The following is a 20,847-nucleotide window of genomic DNA, read 5'->3' on the forward strand; positions in this document are numbered from 1 at the left end:
TTGTAACAGGTCAGCGGTTACAATATCTGAAACTGTACAGGGTGTTGTATTGTCCTGTGGAACCAGCTGGAAGATGTTATCATAAGCAACACGTATATAATATTATATAACTTGTGGATGTTGCTAATATTTTAGCTGCTTCATGGAAAGAAACTTGTAATTTAGATTTTGTTTTGTGCTCATAAACAATATAAATACTTTTGGAGGGGGGGATTCAGTTCCCGGCAATGTGCAGTTGCTATGTTCGGCTGTGTGCATGTCGGACACACCAAACGATATTTTGCACGATTCGCCTGATTTCGAATCGCATCGGAAAGACGAATCTTGCAAAATATGTGCAAATCATGAGTGTCCGCTCACGATAACGATGCCGATGCGAGTACCTGCGGGTCGTACGTTGTATCTTCAGATCTTGCCTACAGCAGGCAAAATCTGCCAATCTCGTACACTACGCACTCAAAATCGTTAAGGACGCACGATAGATCGTTGGCCAGATTGGACACCTTTAGCACCATATCGTGTCCTGGAGTGCCGGAGAACTGCCGGGGAGAGTTAAAGGGAAATCATTCACGATATTGCATCGTGAACACATCGTCTAGTGTGTAGGCACCTTTACAATAGTCCACTAATGTTTATTTTTGTGCACACTTTAATGGGGTGAGAGTGAAAAATGGTGATGTTGGTGGCCGCGAGGTGACATTATTCTGATACACTTCCTGTACATCATTTACTACTGAATTTTTACTTATACCTGTGTTCAGATCTCTAGCAACATAGGTTTGAGTGCCAAATGTTATGGTGATGACTAAAGGGACTGTATGTAAACATAGGCATCTGTAAATCTGTGTTGAGTCATGAAGCAAAAAAAGGAAGTTGGGCCGTGCAATTAAAACAAGCTTTCCTTTCTAATCAATCTCGTTTTTCTATTAAAATGCTGACACTTCCACATCTGTCAGGTATAACAAGAGCTGCAACTCTCCACTTTCATCAGGTTCTGTCACGCTTCTAATAAGACAGTATCTGTCACATTTCCATAGGCACAGAAAAAAGGGGGGATAAAACTACTTCAAAGCGGCCCAGCTCTAAATATTTTGCTCCAATTTTTGTGTTCAAATTTTATTCCGGTGGTAGTTTGATGGGAAAGTAAAAGCAGATGTAGAAGAAGCCAAGTATTGCATAACCAAAAGAAATATAAACATAAAGAATGAAAATCATTAAGCAACACAGCTGATGAAAGTAATCCTGAGGAGGAAGCGATTCTGCAGCTTGCACCATGTATACTTTGTATATTAAATGTAAGAAACATGTTTGGGAAGTTTCTTAAATTGCAGACTCTTAAACCCAGATAATTGTAACCAACAGAAAATCTTTGTTGTGGTACAAACCATTTGATTCAGCAGAATTAGACTCTCTTTTGTTTACAAGGATTTTATGCTATGTCAGGCAATTAAAGCATTAATATTGCCAAATATGATTTATCCATAAGGGTCTTCACATCATGTTGGAGTGTACAAAAGTGAAGTAACTGTTGTTATATGTGACCATAATCTGCATTTGTGTATGGTCCACTCATTATTATTATGTATTCTATGGACCCCCAGGGTCGAGTTTAGCCAATTTGCTGTTTTTCAGTGATAAACCCCTGATTTAGCAAGTCGGAGATTTACTAAGGGCCGATTCGATAGTTATCGCATGTAAAACCCTAATTCGCAAACCAAATCACAGCATCTCACCTTCAGACCAAACATCCTTGGTACAACTATGTAATTACTGCAAAACATGAATTACATAGATTCGTGTTTGCAAACTCGCACCCAAATCACTAATCAATACACAAAATGAATAGAGGTCAAAAAAATAATAATGTTGGTTTGAATCCTGCACGGATCAGTGAGATCCGTGCAGGCTTTTGTGTTAAAAGTGTATTTAGAGGGTTAATTAAATAATAATAAAAATAAGACATGGATTTCTCACCTCCTAAAAGCACAACCAGCACCAGGCTTTGTGAGCTGCTCCTAGTTCAGTGAATACGGAGGAAAAACCTGCATGGACGTGCTCCGTATTTTCAATCAACCAGCACCGGGGTTTTGAGCTGGTCCTGGTTGAGGAAATACTGGGGTAAAAATGTGTAGGGTTCCCCTCAGAGGACTATTAAGAGAGAAGGGGGCCCGTGTGCATTCCCCGTCCAGGGCCCTCCTCTCTCCCCGGCTGCCATCTCACAGCAGCAGTAGACTCCAGGCAGTAGTCTGTGCCCAGAGTCTACTGCGCATGCGCAGATCACCAGGAAAATGGTGCAGCAGCCATATTCCCGGTGATTTCCTACTACGCATGCGCAAAATGTCGGGAAAATGGCCGCGGAGGCCATTTCCAGGCGTTTAAAGTAGCGCTACTCCGTAGGTAAGTATAAAATAAAAAGAAGAGTGCAGTGTGTGTGGTGCGTGCCCCCCTTGGACCCAGGGGCCTGTGTGCACCCATTATAAATACGCCCCTGGTTCCCCCATATTTCCAGCAAACAACACCGGACTCTTACTAGTGGGGGTATAATGCCACAGCCGGCTATACTTCAGATAAATAACTACCAGATCAGTGAGTCTAATTATAGATATAACATTATTTGTTTTTTTTTTGCTAAATCTAGTTTAGAAACAATTAAGTAAAACATTTCTCAGACAGCATGCAGATATATATATATATCTAGTCAATAGAACGCTACACTGAGGGCATAATCCACAGCCGCACACTGCAATCCGCGCTGATGGTGGTGATGGTTGAACTCACAAGTGGATGTATAAAGGCGGAGAAGCTGCATGTATGTGGCCATCTGTGAATCTGCTGCTCTTTTCAAGCCTGTGTAATACTCTGTATCAGGCTCTCAGTCTTTTTATTCAGACTTAAATATTATTTCACTCAGCACATTTATATGTTTCTGAACTGAGGTTTTGGCAATTTATTCCTCCTAATGGCTGAATAGTGGATGAGTATTTTGCATAGTAGTGTACATCAATTAGCAACTTAGCACTGTTTTTTATTATTCTTGGTTAGAAATGTGCAGCAGGCTCCCTGTAAAGTACGTAACAGGCTCTCAGGTGCTCCAAGTTGTACAGCATATCTTTAGTTTGTTTTATTCCCTAATTTTGCAGAAGCATAAACTTGAGATTTGCCAAGCAAACATTAGGGCATCTATTATCTTCCAAATAATACGTATATACATAAGACCCTCACAATACAATACTGCTATCTATTGAGAAAGATAATTGCAATCAAAATAATGTAAAGTTGATATATCTAGTGTTCGCGCTAGGCAGTTATAGCCCTGCCCTTTTAGTGGAGACTTGCTAAAACAGCCTGACCGCTGGCTTCTGCCGCTGCGTGAATAGATGCCGTGCACATGCGCATGGCATCTATTCAAATTAAGGGAAAGCTTGGGGGTGCTAGGCACGCCCCTATTAGTGAAACCACCGGTTTGGCACGCCCCCAATATTGACTTCGGCTGGGCCGCACCGCCCACAACAGTGACATTGGCGGGGTAGCATCCCCTTCGTCATGTGCACTACTGCCACAGCACCCGTGTACCCTGTCCGCCCCAAATCCTGGTGGGAACACTATATCTAGTAAGTTAGAAAAAAATGATACTAATAGAAAACAATAACCTAAATCTAATAATATTTGAAAATTGGAGTGCCATCCAAAGCGCCCACTAACGCTGCAGTAAGTGTGACGCTATAATACAATGTTGTGCTGAGTATGCATGCCTTCACAAGGAGTCACATTCATCTATGAACAAGAATCTGAATGCTGTATATTTTCTTTAAAAAGAAAGTTTTAGTAATCCCCATTTGGGAGTATGATGTCTGCACTCACCTCCACATGCTGGCAGGTCTGAATAAGCTTGGCTAACAGCATTTCCATTTCTGTGTTTCTTTTGATGAGGTTGGTGAGGTTGTTTTCCAAACTTTGCTGGAAAAAAACAAAACAAAAAAAACACAGGTTTAGTGACATGCTGGGATAAAGAGGTGATACTTTGTATCCAGCAAGTGTATAACAGGACAAAAGCATTTATATAAGTGGAAAGAGCAATCATAACAAATAATAACTATACAGGTTTACAACAGTATTGCATGAATGCACTATTCTTGTGGAAGGCAGTGACCTGTCCACTGGTGCAGAGGTTCCAAAGCTCAACCATTACAGTCAACATGTTAACATGTCAATTTTATTTAACCATCTGGACTCAAGCATGGATAACCTTAAAACCTGGACTATAACGGCAGAGTTTGGGAACCCCTGCACTGGTGTGATATTGTTACACAAGACAGGGCTGCGTGTGGGCAGAGTCATGATGTGAGTAGGGAAACAGTTTTAAGAAGGAAGTCGCAAATGAGAGTAATTACGTAAGATTGCTATCAAACTGTTACAGGAAAATTGTGGTGTCAAATACACTTCTATGTTCATATATGTTAGACATTTGCACCATAATCACACATTCCATGTTCATGCATTGCAATTAACTTGTACACTTTACTTTACTGTATACAGTCATTGCAGTAGTTGTGGTTCAAAACAAGAAAATGCATATTATTTAAAAATCCTTATCATATGACACACATTTAATCAGTCCTTACTAGGGTCATTTAGAACTGAACCAATTGACTCCAAAACACAGATGTAACATGTGTGCTGCAAAAATATCTTAAGGGCTGTGTAACTCAAAGTAAACACATAAAGGTGTCATCCCTTGACAAATTTTTCTAAAATCTAGGAGCCAATTTAAAAGTTTAGGAGCCATTCCGGTGGGCAGGCTATGGCAGTAGCTGAAGCTGAGCTCCCTGGTTCTCCCTGACATTGGAGTCGGCTGCTACTGGTTACTCTCTTGGGAGACACCTCTTCGTCAGACCACTGACATGGAATAAGCGCAGGCAAGTCTACCTGTCGATACGGCTCCATGCATCAAATGCACATCAGAATCCAGCTCCCAAGGTTTGGAGCAAGTGGCATGGCCATCATTTTGTAAGGCGTGGGCTAGCATGAACATTGTGCCCTCTTCCCTCAGAATACCTTACCCAATGTGGGCTGAATGTCTTCCTACTGCCTCCTTCCTTGCGCGTGGCCCGTTGCAATGCCACTGGCGACGGGGGCTCAGTCGGAACTGCTTCTTCATTTAGTGGACTCTCCTCTCTGCGGCGGGCGGCGGACTGGCGTGGCCGCCTGCGGCTGCCCTGACTACATCTTTGTGAGAGTGTCCTGGGACTGCTGGAGCTGTTGGGGGTGTAGTGACTCTGGTGCATCTGCACCTCCTTCCAGTGGACAGGCCTATCTCTTCAGCCCGCAGTGTTGGGTGGCTACGGCTGTCCCACGCAGCTGCTGAATGCTGTATATTCTCCTCCCCAGGGAAACTTAGCATTTGAACTACTGCTCTCTTTCTGCTCCAGAGTAGGCTGTGCTTGACTGTACTCAGCCTGAAGAGTTTGGTCTTGGTGGAAATCTTGGACCCTCACTGCACCTCCTCCTTAGGGCTGTGACCATCCTTGTCTGTCCCCATGGTTCTGGACTCTGCCTCACCTGTGTCTGTGGACACTTGTAGTAGAGTACAGCGTTTTCTGGTTCCTGCCCATGTCAATGCACCAGTTACCTTGCCCTCAACTCCATCTGTTGGCACCCGTGCAGCTCTATTCCCTGACTGGAGGGCTATACTCCTTACCAGAAAATACTCTGCTGGAGGGACCTCCACTTTCGGGACTGAGCGCAGGTGATTATTCTCAGGACATGCAGTGCTTGCATCGACTTTTATTATCTGCCACAGTCCCAAACCCACTGGATCACTTCAACCTGCCAAGGATCCTGTCCTTGGTCTTTGTTATAGCACTACCTGTCTCCTCACTAAGTAGCAGTATCGTTTCAGACTGCCACAGACCTTTCTTTTCATTTTATTATTATTACTGTTCACACTGCACATTTGTAATGGCCTTGGGTGGCTTAGACTATTACCTCACCTGTATTTACCATATAGGCTCTGAAAAGTTCTTGTGTGCCTGGTCTAAAGTCTATTTCAGAATGTGATTGATTTTTCTTATTGTTGTTTCTCTCCATCCTGTGGTGTGTCAAACAACTCTATTGTTTATACATGTTATGCATAGGTACCTTGAAAAGGCCCTTCAAAAAATTCAGAAACCTAAGCCATTAGTGTCTAAGGGGTTTATGTCCAATATTTAAAAGGGCAATGCTTTACTAGCCTTGTCTTGCTAGTAAAAGCATTGGCCTTTTAAATATTGGCTTAAACACGATCAGAAGCACCCAAGTAAATAAACCCCTAAACTTTTTTTTTTTTTTTTGCAATATATATTTATTGGTTTTAAATGAAACCCCTAAACTTTAATCATTTTGGGATATCCCACCTTCACCATGATGGAACAAAAATGTCACAACACATTCCATTCCCACATTCATCTGTCCCTTTCATGGATAGACTATCTTCTAAAATTCTTTTTATCGGATCATGCTCCCATTTTGGTTTATTTCTAAATGACTACCCCTGATGTCTTGTATAGATTTTGGCGACTCCCCCCTTCTCCTTCTCTCAGAATTTCCATTTGTGTTCCAAATGGAAGGAATTTACTAACGATAATTTAGAACACTGGGACAATCCGGTTCTCTTTTTGAGCAATATCCAAGGCAGTGCTCGGGATCCATAGAATTGCTCATCAGGCGAGGAGGAGATGGGATTATCGTACAAAAATATGATGCAACATTTGCGGCCATTAATAATGCTTATCTGCTCTATATGACTGATCAGACTGATCCACATTCTGATGATCGCAATCAAAAACAAAAACTCCTCGAAAGTTTTCTTCTAGCATATCCACAATTGAAAATTAATTATGCAGCCAATCGCTATTATTGTTTGGGTAATAAGACGGACTGCTTGTTGGATAAAACAACACATAACAGTCTTTAAGAACCCGACTACAAACGAATGTCCCGCTGACTTCGCTTATTCTTTAAAAATTTCAGCAATTTTATGAGTCACTTTATATGGCCCCTTCCAGTGACTCAGTGTTACATCATCAGATATTGGACGAGGTGAACCTACACAACTCTCCTTGACCCAACGTGTTTCTTAATCAAGATCGCCTTAGACCTTCTTTTGAGAATATTACAGTCATGGACTACTTGTTGTGGTATCCAACTGGGAACTCAGGAGGTTAAAAAAATGGCCTTCGCTGATGATTTGCTTATATATATATTTATCTTGTCCGGAACCCACCTTATCCACCATATTGATTACGTTTGTGGACTTTGGTTTGGTTTCAGGGTTTACTATATCAACCCGGACAAATTGCAAGCTCTACTTTTAAATCCCGCTACACAACCTACTTGGAGTAATGATATAATGTGCTCCAAAATCTCTGAAATATTTGTGAATTAACCTGCCAAAAAGTATCCATGATTTATATAATCTAAATATGACAGGCGTAATTAGAGATGTCTTGGGGAACTACCTAAGTGCAAAAATTTAATGTTATCTTATTTAGGTAGAATCAATTTAATTAAAATTATTACACTCCCGGAAATTCTCTATCCGTTACAGATGATGCCTATTTTGCTGTCTACGGCAAATTTGTTAAAACTTCAACAGTCTCCTGCTAATGGAGGCATAAACCTTTCTAACCGAAAGCTATACAGTCACATGACTGAGTATACTACAGTATAACGGTGACTGGATTCACCAGAATGATCTCTACACAAATCATAACTCTTACATTCTCACACACAGGAAATCACAGATGTGGTCATCCGGAATCCTTTATTAATGACAGCTTGGCTATTCACAAAACATAGTTGGAACCTTAACAGCCATCATTCTTTATTCCTACTGCTGATAGCTAAATCAAAATTTTAGCACGGTCAGGCAGCAATGCCCTTTAAATCCTGGTACACTAGGGATATTTCCACTCTTCAAGTGTTGGTAGATATTGCTATTAAAACATCTCTTTGAATAGATTCTATTGTGGATAAATAGTCCATCCCATTTTCACAGGTGCTTAGGCATGCTGGTGTCCAAATCCCTAGCAGGCAAAAAAAAGCAATTTGACCCATTATAAACTGTTACATTTCCCCACTGATCATGAGAATAGTAACACAGGGTTATCTTCCTGGATGTGTATTTTTCTTCACATAACACTACAAGAACTTATGAGAATATTCTCTTATTCATTAAACACACTCATCTAGCATGTACAGTGGACTGTTTTACAATATATATCACAATGACTTTCTCTCCCTACATTGTAGGTTCTTAATGGGTCTATTGCATATAGGGGCATTTTCCAAATGTAATGCGCCTGATGCATTGTTTGTGCACTGCATTTGGAATTGCCCCCTTACCCAAATGTTTGGCGACATTTAAAATGTATATTACATAAGTGGGTCCAGAAGGACCCCCCGACTGTGCCCTATTTCAGGCCAAATTATTTTATGCTTTTCACATGGATTGGCAAGAAGCTACCTTGCATAAGGACTCAAGCACAGAAAAATTCTTCCAGATTTGGGAGGGGTATATCAATATCAGTAGATCTCAAGCCATAACAAATAAATATTTTCATTCTACTCAATAGTATGACACCAGACAGTTGATGGGTGATGCTCTGATTATTTTACCTTCTAGTTCACCAGCTCCGTTTAGCCTTCGGGCTACTATCGTCCATGCCTGATTTGATCTGATCTGCACTAGTTAATTTCATTGCTACTTTTGTCTCACATCTTTTTTTAGAATGACTTCCTATATTTTCTCTAACCAATTTACGTATGTTCTTGTAATCTGTTTGACCAGCTGGCTGCCCTTTGTTATTACTCAATTTGTCCTTTGTCATTGTTTAGTTGTCTGAATAAAAAAGGAGTGTCTTCCCCCCACAAAGAACGTGATCTGAGCACCAATGCCTATAGCCTTGGTTGGTTGCCGCTAATGATGAGTGACAAACTGAGGGCAGTTCTCAGGCAAAAGCCACAATCAGCATCACACTATGACAAGCTGGTCTGGTTACACTATAATCAAATGCGCCACCATGTATGATGCCAGCCGGTGCGGCACCTCCAGATTCCTTGCGGCCATGAAAGGGGTTGTGGCCTTGTGCCCTGTTGTTTGTACGCCGGGGGCTTGCCCAACGCTCCAAGAGCTGTTGGGAAACCCCAGACTCTCTGGATACAGGGGTGTGTGGAATGGATGACACGCACCATCACTGCGCTCGCCACTCGGTGACACCATCCAAGTGAGTGACACCAAAATAGCAGAGAAGCTCAGATGGTGTCACCTGATGCGGCCCGCATCCCCCCCCCCAGTGGCGTCAATGACTATAACGGAAACCAACAGCGCTATATTTCCGTGTTTTAGTGGAACACAGGCCCAGCCTGTTCATTAGGCACTTGGGGATGCAAAAAAAAAAAAAAAGGCACTATGCTGAAAGCACTGGAGCTCCTTCCAACACACATGTCTGATGGGGGGGTACCAGTATTGACGTGAGAAAAAACAAATTCTATGGGGCACTACTTTCTTAGCGAGGCTGGCAGTCATATACTTGGTATGCTGGCACTTGTATCAGATTTTGGCATCTCTCCACACACATTGGCATACCTCTAGTTTCCAGAGACAAATCCCATGATCGTATTGTAGGTCTGCACCTTGACCATCTAGAATCTAGTTGGAAACGCTGATGTAAAACCTAAGCCATTTGCAGTACACATCGCAGGCACTTTGTCACTGTGTACCATAATGTTGTGAGCATAACAAGCACACAAACCAATACAAAATAAGCAATGTTTTCCTTTTCTCATTCCTGTAAATCACACAGCATTACTTAAACAAAGATTTATCTAATGTTTTGCTGCCAGTATGTGCACAGATGGAGCATGTTTAGGCTAGCACACAGCACATGTATAAATCAATTTAACTTGAAATCAAAATATCTCTTGCAGCAAATAATTTAATTTTATAATGGCTGACGACAAAGGACAGTTAAAAGTATATGACTTGCTATCATTCTAATATCTTACAGTGACAGGTAATAAGCCTTGTGCAAACTTATGTCACATTTATAATGCCTGAGACTAACAATAATAAAAGACGGGAGTAGTGCTGGAGCTATTCTACTTCTGTCAACAACTGGTTTGCTGCAGCATGATTTATGTCTACAATATACTCAGGTAAAATATAAAGGCTCATCCACATGAGCTTGGGAAATGATACAGCATAGGGGTCACTTCTTGCTGTCCACACAGAGAGCAATGGTATATGTACAGTAGCTCAGAGGTTATACTGTAGACGGCCTTATGAATAAATGGTGCAAAGTACCAGTTCTAAACCAGGAATGCAGAAATACAGTTCAGTTGACCTAAACTGCCATGATGTGTCTGCACAGTACAGTACACTGAAAACATGTACGCTGGCAAGTTAAATGCATATACAGAATTTGCACCTATCATCCTAAGGGATAAATTTACTAAAGTGAGAGTTATTAGAAGTGAGTTTTATAAGTGTTGTTGCCCCTAGCAACCAATCAGATTCTAGCTATTATCTTCTAGAATGTGCTAGTTAAATGTTAAGTAGAATCTGATTTGTTGCCGTGGGCAACATCTCTTCTAAAACTCACTTCTAAAAATTCTGGCTTTAGTAAGTTTACCCCTAAGTGTTGGTTTTCAGGGTTTTTTTCTCTTTATAAATAATGGTCTGATATTTGATAGTGGTGCTACCAGCGTTGATCACGGATTTGTTGTCTGATTTCAGTTTATTCATGAAGAGTGTCTGTCCCAGCAAATAATGGGCCGGATTCAGTTTTGTACGGTAATGCACAGCCGCAGGGAAGCGGAGTAGTCACATGGTTTGCATACTACTCTGAGTCAGGCCTATTATATAGTCACCTCTGGACAAGTTATACAGTATAAAAGTTGATTTATGTGGATGCAGGATTATTACACAGCACTAAAGCCTGTCAAATGCATTAGATCAAACATTTAACTTAATCCAATGTATTGTCAATTTTTTAATGGATTTGATGTTGTATGAGAAATTATATTTTACTTGCTTTCAGATAATATCCTGAATTCAAATATTTACAAATATTGGGTTACACATGCTGGATATGGAGGTAAACACTGTGAAAGAAACAATTACGGTACTAACATTTCTAAAAAAAGCAAAAGTGGAGGTATTGCCAATAGCAAACCGGTCTTTATCTAGTATCTATAGAAGATCTTATTGGTTGCTATGGGAAACCCTTCCATTTTGCCTTTTAGTAAAGGTGGGTACACACTAGACCGTGTGCTCACGATGCGTTATTGTGAACAGTTTCCCTTGAACTCTCCAGGACACGATATGCTGCTAAAAGTGTCCAATATGACCAACGATCTATCGTGTGTCCTTAACGATTGCCAGTGCACCGTGTATGAGATTGGCAGATCTTGCCTTCTATAGGCAAGATCTGAAGATACGACCGACAAAAGTGGACGAATCATGCAAAATATCCGTAATTTTGGCTGACAGTTTATGATACAAAAAGGTCTATCTCGGTGATATGGAACAGATTTTAGGAGCAATTTATTAATCCGGAGCTCATGAAAACCTTGCTGCTATAAAAAGGTTCTCCTTCATTAGCAGCCTAAGGCTTTAGGTGAGGGGGTCTAGCAATATCTACAGTATATGCGCATTGTGATTTAACCGGGGGGTATCTTGTAAAGTCTCTCTTGCTTTGCAGGTCTCACATTGATGGCTATAGGGTATCGCTATGTCAAGATTGCGTTACCTAGCAATGACAAGCTTTCTGCTACTTGATAAATTGAGCAGACAGGCAAGCTATGGGGATGCGTAACCAACGAAAATAGAGGGACTGCAGAGGAAAATGTGTGATTTCTCTGTTGTATCCCTCTTGTTAAATAGAGGGAAACAGTGATAACCACTTCTTATAGCAAAAAAGGGGTTATCACTGTTTCATAAATAGTTACCATAATCCCTGTGTCACAGCACCTTAGCATGATTTCAATCCATCCCCAGTTGGAGCAATAAGTGAATTTTATAGATCTTGTTTTAAAGCTCCCAACCCAGTGACTAAAGGTGCGTACACACTAGACGATATTTTGCACGATTCGCCCGATTTCAACACATCGTAACGACAAATCGTGTAAAATATGTTAATATCGTGAGTGTCCACACACGATCACGATGCCGAAGCGCGTACCCGCGGGTTGTACATCGCATCTTCAGATCTTGCCTACAGCAGGCAAGATCTGCCAGTCTCGTACACGATGCACTGGACATCGTTAAGGACGCACAATAGATTGTTGTTCAGATTGGACACTTTGAGCACCATATCGTGACCTGGAGTGTCGGGGAGAGTTCAATGGAAATTGCTCACGATATCACATCGTGAGCACATGGTCTAGCGTGTACGCACCTTTAGATACTACGGCATATGATATGGGATAAAAATAGCTGCACACCATAATGTTAAATTGTAAAACTGTTTCAAAACCATCAATTAAATACATACATTATTGAAAGAGCGACATAGACTACATATATACAGTACTACATTACCTTGTGATTTTGAATGTAAACATTTTCAAATTAAATAACTAATAATTAAGATGCTAAATTTGAAGAAAAAAAAATAAACTCTTTAGTGTGTCTATGGTTTACCCTGTGTTTATATGTTAAACCTCCTGTGATATATAAAAGTCAAAATGAATAAAATATCATGAATTTTATAAGCCAGAGAGAAACTCCCCTGGGGGTGTAGGGTTGTGGTTTATAGTGTTTATTGAAATGTTACAACCACACAACATTTCCAAGAATGAAAGTGCACGTAAAATAAGTGTATAGGTAATAAACAGTCAAGCATTGCACAAATACACATGAGATTAAAAAGTGTAATAACAACCCAGTTATGCAGGCAGTCAGTGCAGTTGGTGCCTAGGATAAAGACCTTAATGCTGACCTCTATGTAACCTCTCGGTACTAGAGGCCTCAACTTTTTATAAAACAGACAAAAATATCAGATAAGCACTATAACCCAGAGACTATAATTAGAACATTGTCAATATCAGGAAAGGAAACAAAAATAAAATAAAACTCAACTAACCAATAAATGCAATTACAAAATTCTTATATTATTCTGCTAAAATGTGAATGTTTTAACCTAGTCAATAAAATATAAAGAAACTGCATTTAGGAGGAGATCACTAATTCAATTAATGGGAGCGGTGTTGGGTACGATTTGTCGGTAGTTATCATGCCAATATGAGAATGTTGACATGGTCGAACTGTGAACATGTAGTGACCATGTCGACATTCATGTCTACATGAATGATATGTCGACATGATGAACTGTTCACAAACAGTCCCTGGTGGTGGTGTCTTATATTGTCCCAGTGTCTGCAGCGACTACAGTGTTTTCTTCTGGGTCCAGGCGGTCAGGTGAAGATCAGTTCCAGAGGCAATGTCTTAGCAGCAGCGTTCTGGTGAGTATTTTCCCATCTGTCACTAATCCTAATCCCTACCCCTAACCCTCCCCCTAGTGGCTATCCCTAACCTCCCTCCTCACACAACCTAACGGGTTGGGGATGGGATCCCGGCACTCAGAATGCCGGCTGTCAAAAGACTGACAGCAGCATCCCAATGCTGAGAATACCGACAGGGAACATGCAAGTACCCTAACCTTCCCTATTTCACCCCTAACCCTCCTGTTCTGCACCCTAACCCTCCCCATTAGTGCTTAAACCTAACCCCCCCTGTACATAGCCTAACCCTAACCTCCCCCTCTCGCAGCCTAATTCTAAAACCCCCGGGGTGCCTAAACCAACCATTCCCCCCCGCTAAGGGTGCTCGCTGTACTAAGCAGCGCGATGCCGGTTGTCAGAATCCAGACAACTCCCCTCATGTTGGGATTTCGGAGCCGGTGTCCTGTCTGCGGTTCGGGATTCCGGCAGCGGGATTTCACCAGCCGGCATCCTGCTATTTAACTACATCCCCAACCTAACCTCCCCTTGCAGCCTAACTCTAATCCTCCCAGCGGCGCATAACCCTAACAGGCGGCATCCTCAGACTGTCTATATTTCACATGGCGACAGTCCAGATGTCGACGTGGCCAACAGTTTGAACCATGTTGACATTCTAACGTTGACAATGGTGTCGACATGGTTACTGTCGACATTTTGATCAGATACCATGGGAGTGCATTGGGTACAGTAAAAACAAAAAAACTTCACCTGTGAATGTTCAATAAATGAGCACACACAAATACATTGGCAGAGTCAATCGCATTCTATTGGCATCTACACTTATGACAGGAGAGGCAGGACGGGAGTGTGAAGGGGCATCCTCATGTTGCCAAAGTTCATGCAAATGCAGTTCATGTAGACCAGCAAGTAAGCGAATATACACCTGTGGAGGTGTATCTTTTGCACCTAGCAAATATAAGATTATAGTAAACCAGGGGGTTGGTTAATTTGATTATTAATACTAACCTGGCCATCTAAAATGGCACCAAGCTTGGTCAGCTTTAAACAAGTGTCTGCCTTCAACTTGCATATCTTACAGTCTGATGAATGGTCCACTTTAAGCAAATAAATTCTGACACCAGAAAGACTAATCTCAGACAAAATCCAATGAATCCGCTCACAGTTGTAGTAAACATATGAAAATGTTTCTTCCAGCTGCTGGAGTATAAGGTTGCCATAGCATGCAGCTTGAAGGATGAATGTCATAAATCCCAGCAGTGCACTATCATCCTGTGGTCCACCAGAAAAGAATCTACTGTCTGTCATAGTCACTTCCAGATGCTCTGGAAAACCAAGGGCATCTGTCTACTGAAATAGGAGCGCCAGACGTGAATCAGCTATTCTTGTTCCATGAGCTGACTTTTCACTCCTCATAGCAAAAATACACTCATCAACTTATGTTATACCAAACATGATCATTAGAGCAGGCTTGGGCAACATGGGGCATCTATATGTTGTGGAACCACAACTCCTAGTTACCCTGTCATACATGCTGGAAGTTGTTACACAACGGTCAGTGAGCAATGGATTGTCTAGGCAAACTGTTAAATGCAATAAGTTTTGCTGCTAAATACTGTTTTTCAGTACAGTTCTAAAAGCTATTATGAATTTATCATCCAATTGTTATCTCAGACAAACGGTTATAGCACCTTTTCACTGCAGGTAGCTTTTAGTAGTATGGGATTATACTGAGAAACTATACTCTAACAATTAATTATCTTTCAGTGACTTCAAAAGATCACAGCTAACAAACAATTAACCCAGTAATTAATCAGAATAAAGAGCTATAAAACATACAGTTTTTGGTGCTCCTGCTAAAATATTCCTCTGGTGAAAGTTAATAATTATAGAATGTCATGTACTATTGGCATGTACTTCCATACTTATCAATGTCAGAAGTGTCAACTGAAACATTTTGATTGGCTAACATACAATTACTACAGCAGATTGACACAATTCAGTTTCATTGAGAATAGTATAAATAGATATGTATACAAAAACAGATTTCTCTGGTTGCAGTCTGTCATGAAGATCATGGTGCATCACGGGTATCTCATTTAATGCCTAATTGACAAATATCAAAGAATTCTTAAATATTTGTGTGAAAGTCAGTTTCAGCAGCTGATAAACAAGAGTCTGGAAAGACTCGTCATGATACAAACCACACATTGTTTGTGGAAGGTTCAGGTGTAGAAAGGCAGACAAAGGCGACTAGAAAATAAATGCATTTCCAATTTATCATCGTCAGCCTGAAGATTTCCATTTTAAAATAACATTTATCCCATTTGGGAGAACTATATTTGCAGATAGAGTGTAGGACAGAGCTGGAATTACCACTAGGAGCAGAGTTTTAAATAAGGATACACAGACTAAATGACTGTTTCAGTGGTGCGCAAATGAATGGAGGCCCAGGGAAAATGTATTCTCAGGGCAGAAGACAGAGAGGATTGAGAGGAAAACCTTTCCCTTACCTCAGTAACTTTACTCATCAGCTAGTGTTACATACAGGCACACTAGGGCCCTTGTTGGGAGCCATGTGTGAAAATGATGCCCTGTTAGTTACCTGCGGAATTGCTTGTCCTTCACAGAGAGTCCTACAAAATGTGTGTTGGCACAGTGCATCTGCATCTGAATTATAATGATGGCCAATGCAGTAAAAGCAGCCTTTTCTTTATAGCTGTTTATTTGAATTTACCGTACTCTAATGTAATCCAGATTATGCAAATCAAAGCGCTGTAGTTGGCTGGTAAGCATGCTAGGGCATGTAGTGCAGCAACAGTTGGAGAACACAAGTTACTTTCCTACTTACATGTTAGCATCATATAGCCACTTACTATACCTAAACTATAATGGTCTTCAATCAAATGTGAGGTTGCAAAGGGTCACGTATCAGAATCAGAGTTGTACGGTATTACACAGCTGAAGGCAAGTGGCTGTGCAATATCCTGCAACTAATATGCTAATGCTGCAGGAGGCGTCTGAGGGTAAAAGATTGCGCTATCACAAGATGTAGCATCGGATAATCTATGAGAGCATCACCCATCTCCCCGCTTACTCAGATTGGCCCTCACAGCTCTGTAGCTCTGTAGTCAGAAGACGCAGACCTGGGCCTTGCCACTCTCAAAAAACAGAGGCAACACACCCCCATTTTCCAAGAATGGAGGCCTCCAAATGGCCCCCAATCAGGTGCGGGGGACACTGCGTGCAAGGACACAGGACCCATTCTGCACATGCGCTCCACAATCAGGTTTACGTACAACTCTGAATTAGGCGAATAGTCTGTTTTGCGTGATTATTTTTTACCATCAACATTGCTGGGATATTTTTGTTATCTCCTAGTTTGCCCTAGGCCCGACTGTCTAAAACCAGTCCTTGACAAACTGTTGCAAGTCTTCCCATATTTTTAAAGCGCCAATCATTTTAAAGGCAAAACCAACTTGGTTTTGCCTTTAAAATGATTGCCGCTTTAAAAATACAAAAACACTTGCAGGAGTTCCCACAGCGGCTGCAGCTCACAACCTATTACACAATCCCCTGGTGAATTCAGACTTCATTTGTCTGGGTTTTCTGTAGGAAAGCAGCACCTAATCAGATGACAATGACACTCACTCAGTCGTTTACTAAACACTGTTCAAGACATTTGAAAGGTTCTTCAGGCACTATGGTAGGAGAATGCAACCTTAAGGTGGGTATCCACTACCCAATTAAACAGAGCGACTGAATGATAAAAACATAGTTATCGCTCAATCGCTCGTTAATCTGTCACAAATCGGGCATGCAAATGTCAGAAACAATCAGCGATGCGTGCTCCCGCTGGTCGTTTCCGACATCAATCATCACCCGAACATGCAGGTCAATCTGCCGTTAACGACAGATTGACCATGTTTAGGGATGATGGAGGGTGACTACACTGAATGACTGATCGTTCAGTGTAGGCACTGCGGGGGATGGGGAACGACGGTACGATTACGATGTCGTAATTGTACTGTCTTCCCTGGGTTGGGTTGTGGATGTGCGGCATTAGAGAGATGTTCTGCTAATCAGAGGGCAGGCAGGTTAGTATAAACCCCATTCACCCCATCAAGATGAACATTCAATTTAATTCTGGCAAACATTGTATCACAAAAACCTAAGGCAAACATAGAATATATTATAAGATATAAGGTGAAGATAAGGTAAATCCAGAAAATAGTTACAAAAAAAAAATAAGAGGTAAAATAGAAATGACTATTCTCCATGTTCAGTAAGTCAGTAGTTCAGCAGAATAGAAGGAAAACCCAGTGTAATAAAAATAATAGTGTCACGCTGTGATACAATTCAGCTACTAGCTGAGATCATAAAATTCCTGCTACATATACAAAAAAAGATGAATGTATTGCTACATGCCACTAAATCTCAGACACACGGCACACTGTGCTGCTCCATATGCTTGTAGAAAGGCGCTATTTATCTTAGAATTAATTATGTGATCCAACATTAAACCTACTGACATTAGACAGAAATTTGAACTAAGAAGAACCCCCAGGTTTAGCTTTTTGTTCTCTCTAACGAAAGATTAGCACTGACGACCTATGCTCTTCCATTTATAGTCACTGACACATATTCTGTTAATGTAATAACATTGGGCCAGATTCAGAGATGTACGCAAACCGGATAGTTTGCTTACATTTCTGATGATGGGTTGTCTGGGCATGTGATTAAGTTCCGGTCGCTGCGACCGTTTGGGGGCCGGGGCAGGGTGGAGACCCAGAAAACAGGGGGACGTCGGTCCTGTTTTCTGGCATGCCGAGGTCAGGGTCTGCGTGTTGCCACACAGATATCCTGGCCCCGGCAGAAAAGTTCTGGCGACCATTATTAGTAAGCCTAGACTTACTCAGATGGCCGATGCTGCGTCCTCTGATGCAGCATAGGATCACAGAAGCCGGCAGGAGGTGTCTATTTACACAAGACGCCTCCTGCGGCAACTCTGAATCAGATTATAGATAGACTTCAAAAATAGGCAGTCTTCACATAAAACATAAAGGTGGCAAAGCTTTTATTTTTTAAAGTAAATAGTGCTGTAATTAAATTTAACTTCTAGATTTCTAAAAGGAACAAAACCTAAAATTACATTTGATTTATAAAAGTAAAAAAAGAAGAATAAAGAAAACAGTTGAAAAGATTTTGCCACATTATCTCATATTATTGGAGCTCCAAACCCTTTATCACCTACTTGACATTTATCAGCTAAGCGTGGTTAATTAGAACAAATAGAGTTTATAAGGGCACATCCAACCCAGAGGGTTCTCCAATTACATTCCAAACAGAATAAACAAAATAGTGGGACAAAGAGATCCATTGCTTGATCTACACAGGTCTATGTAGCTCAGATAAGCACAAGCATATAATGCAGACATATTATCTGAGCAGTGTTTTTTATTGTTGCTCCTGTTGACAACCTATCCATCATGACATAGAAATACATTGATACCAATTCAGAGGTCAACTGCCAGTGTAGAGGTCCATTAATACAAATCCATAGACAGTAGTTCCCTCTGTAGACAGCTTAGATCAATTAATGCCTAATGCCATGTCCACTGCAAATTTCTTGGGTTAAGATCAATTTTGTTTCTACTACTGCACATGGCTATACAATATTGTAACAGGTTTGTTACACTTATTACTTAACACTAGGGATGTGCAGGCTCGGATAGGTTCGAGTTTGCACGTGGAGTTCGGATTTTTCCCTCCAAAAAAACGGAACTCACAACGAGGCAAAACGTCATCTTACATGGACGAACATCATCATTCCTGGTCTTTTGTCCAGGAATGATGATGTTCGTCCATGTAAGATGACGTTTTGCCTCGTTCTGAGTTCCGTTTTTTTGGAGGGAAAAATCCGAACTCCACGTGCAAACTCGAACCTATCCGAGCCTGCACATCCCTACTTAACACACACAAATCTGATCACTTTTGCATGGGACATTTCCACTAAAGACTATTGGTTAATGAATTAATGTGGATGCCCACAGCTGAATGCACTGGATAGTTCTCATCTACTTGTGATGACGTTCTAATTATTATTAAAATGCAATGATAGGATTGAAACATATGAGGCTAGCTTCCTACATTGATTTTCTTTATTCATATTCCAAGATATTTTCAGTAAGCACATTTTACTGCCATTTTGTATATTTACAAATGTCAAAGTCTTTGTCAATTTTGATACAACATATGTGAAACAAATGCTCTTACATACAAATATACGTACAGTACATAAACACAGACACAGCATATCACATGAAGATTTTGAGAGATCCCTGCAGATTAATACCAAACTCACATTGTTTAGTTAATATATATATAACTACAAATGGACATATATTCATAGCTGCACTGGCAGTTACTAAAACATCTTTAGAAATTAATAGTCTTAGTGGCCACGATTTAATTCAATGTGATGTTGAATAGCCCACGGGAGGGAGCTCCTGGAGCTATTCAATTCAGCACGTTGTTAAGGAGGGTGCGAGAAGAAATCCTTTAGCCTGACTAAACATCGCGTTGAATTGAATAGCTTTGGCAGCTCCCTCCCGGGGCTATTCAACATCGCATTGAATTGAATCACCCCCACTGAACCACCCAATTACTTACTATGAACTGTGAAATCAAAGAGGCCTATGTTAATTAACTGTTATACTAACTGTGACAACACATAGGGAGACAGTCATAAAAGTTGGGGAAGTATTACACTGGGGATGTAGTTACCGCCGGTTTCAATCCAGACATCGGAATCCCGGCAAGGGATTCAAGATAGGCGTCGAAATACAGATGCCTATCTTAATCCCAACGTCGGAATGCAGAGGATGCCAGCCCGAACGAAGGTAAATCCGGGGCACCCTTAGCGTTACCCGTGGGGTGGGGAGATATAGGATTAGGGAGTCTAGTGGGGTTAGGTTTGGGGGGAGATTAGGGTTAGGCACCCCTAGGGTGGCTTAGGTTTAGGAAGCGGTATGAGGGGATTAGGGTTAGGCACCCCCGAGGGGGAGGTTAGGGTTGGGCACTAGGGGGGGATGTTAGGGTTAGGCACCACTAAGGCCGGGTTAGGTTGAGGAAGCGGTAAGAGGGGGTTAGGGTTAGGTACCCCAGGGGGGAGGATAGGGTTATGGGGAGGGGGGGGGACAGGGGAGGGATCTTCATCCTGTCAGGCTAAACAGCCGCCGGTATCTCAATCCCATTCCTTGCACTGTGGTTTCTAGTATAGGATTTCCACAGGGATTTATAAGGGCTTTCTGTTACTGGAAATCGCTAAAGTATTTCCCCTCTTTT

The 20,847-nt window shown here is 41.3% G+C and overlaps 1 protein-coding gene across 4 annotated transcripts in view; it reads right to left on the reverse strand.

Moving 5' to 3' along the window:
* MID1 (midline 1) overlaps nucleotides 1–20,847 on the reverse strand; it is a 170,980-nt gene that overhangs the window by 74,215 nt on the left and 75,918 nt on the right. For all 4 annotated transcript variants that reach the window (XM_088451675.1, XM_088451674.1, XM_088451677.1 and 1 more), the window contains one exon: nucleotides 3,862–3,957. In XM_088451675.1, coding sequence (XP_088307801.1) covers nucleotides 3,862–3,957 — 96 coding nt within the window. The remainder of the gene's footprint in view (nucleotides 1–3,861; nucleotides 3,958–20,847) is intronic.

This window comes from Taudactylus pleione, unplaced genomic scaffold (assembly GCF_031769625.1).
Source record: "Taudactylus pleione unplaced genomic scaffold, aTauple2 ptg000026l, whole genome shotgun sequence".
Lineage (NCBI taxonomy): Eukaryota > Metazoa > Chordata > Amphibia > Anura > Myobatrachidae > Taudactylus > Taudactylus pleione.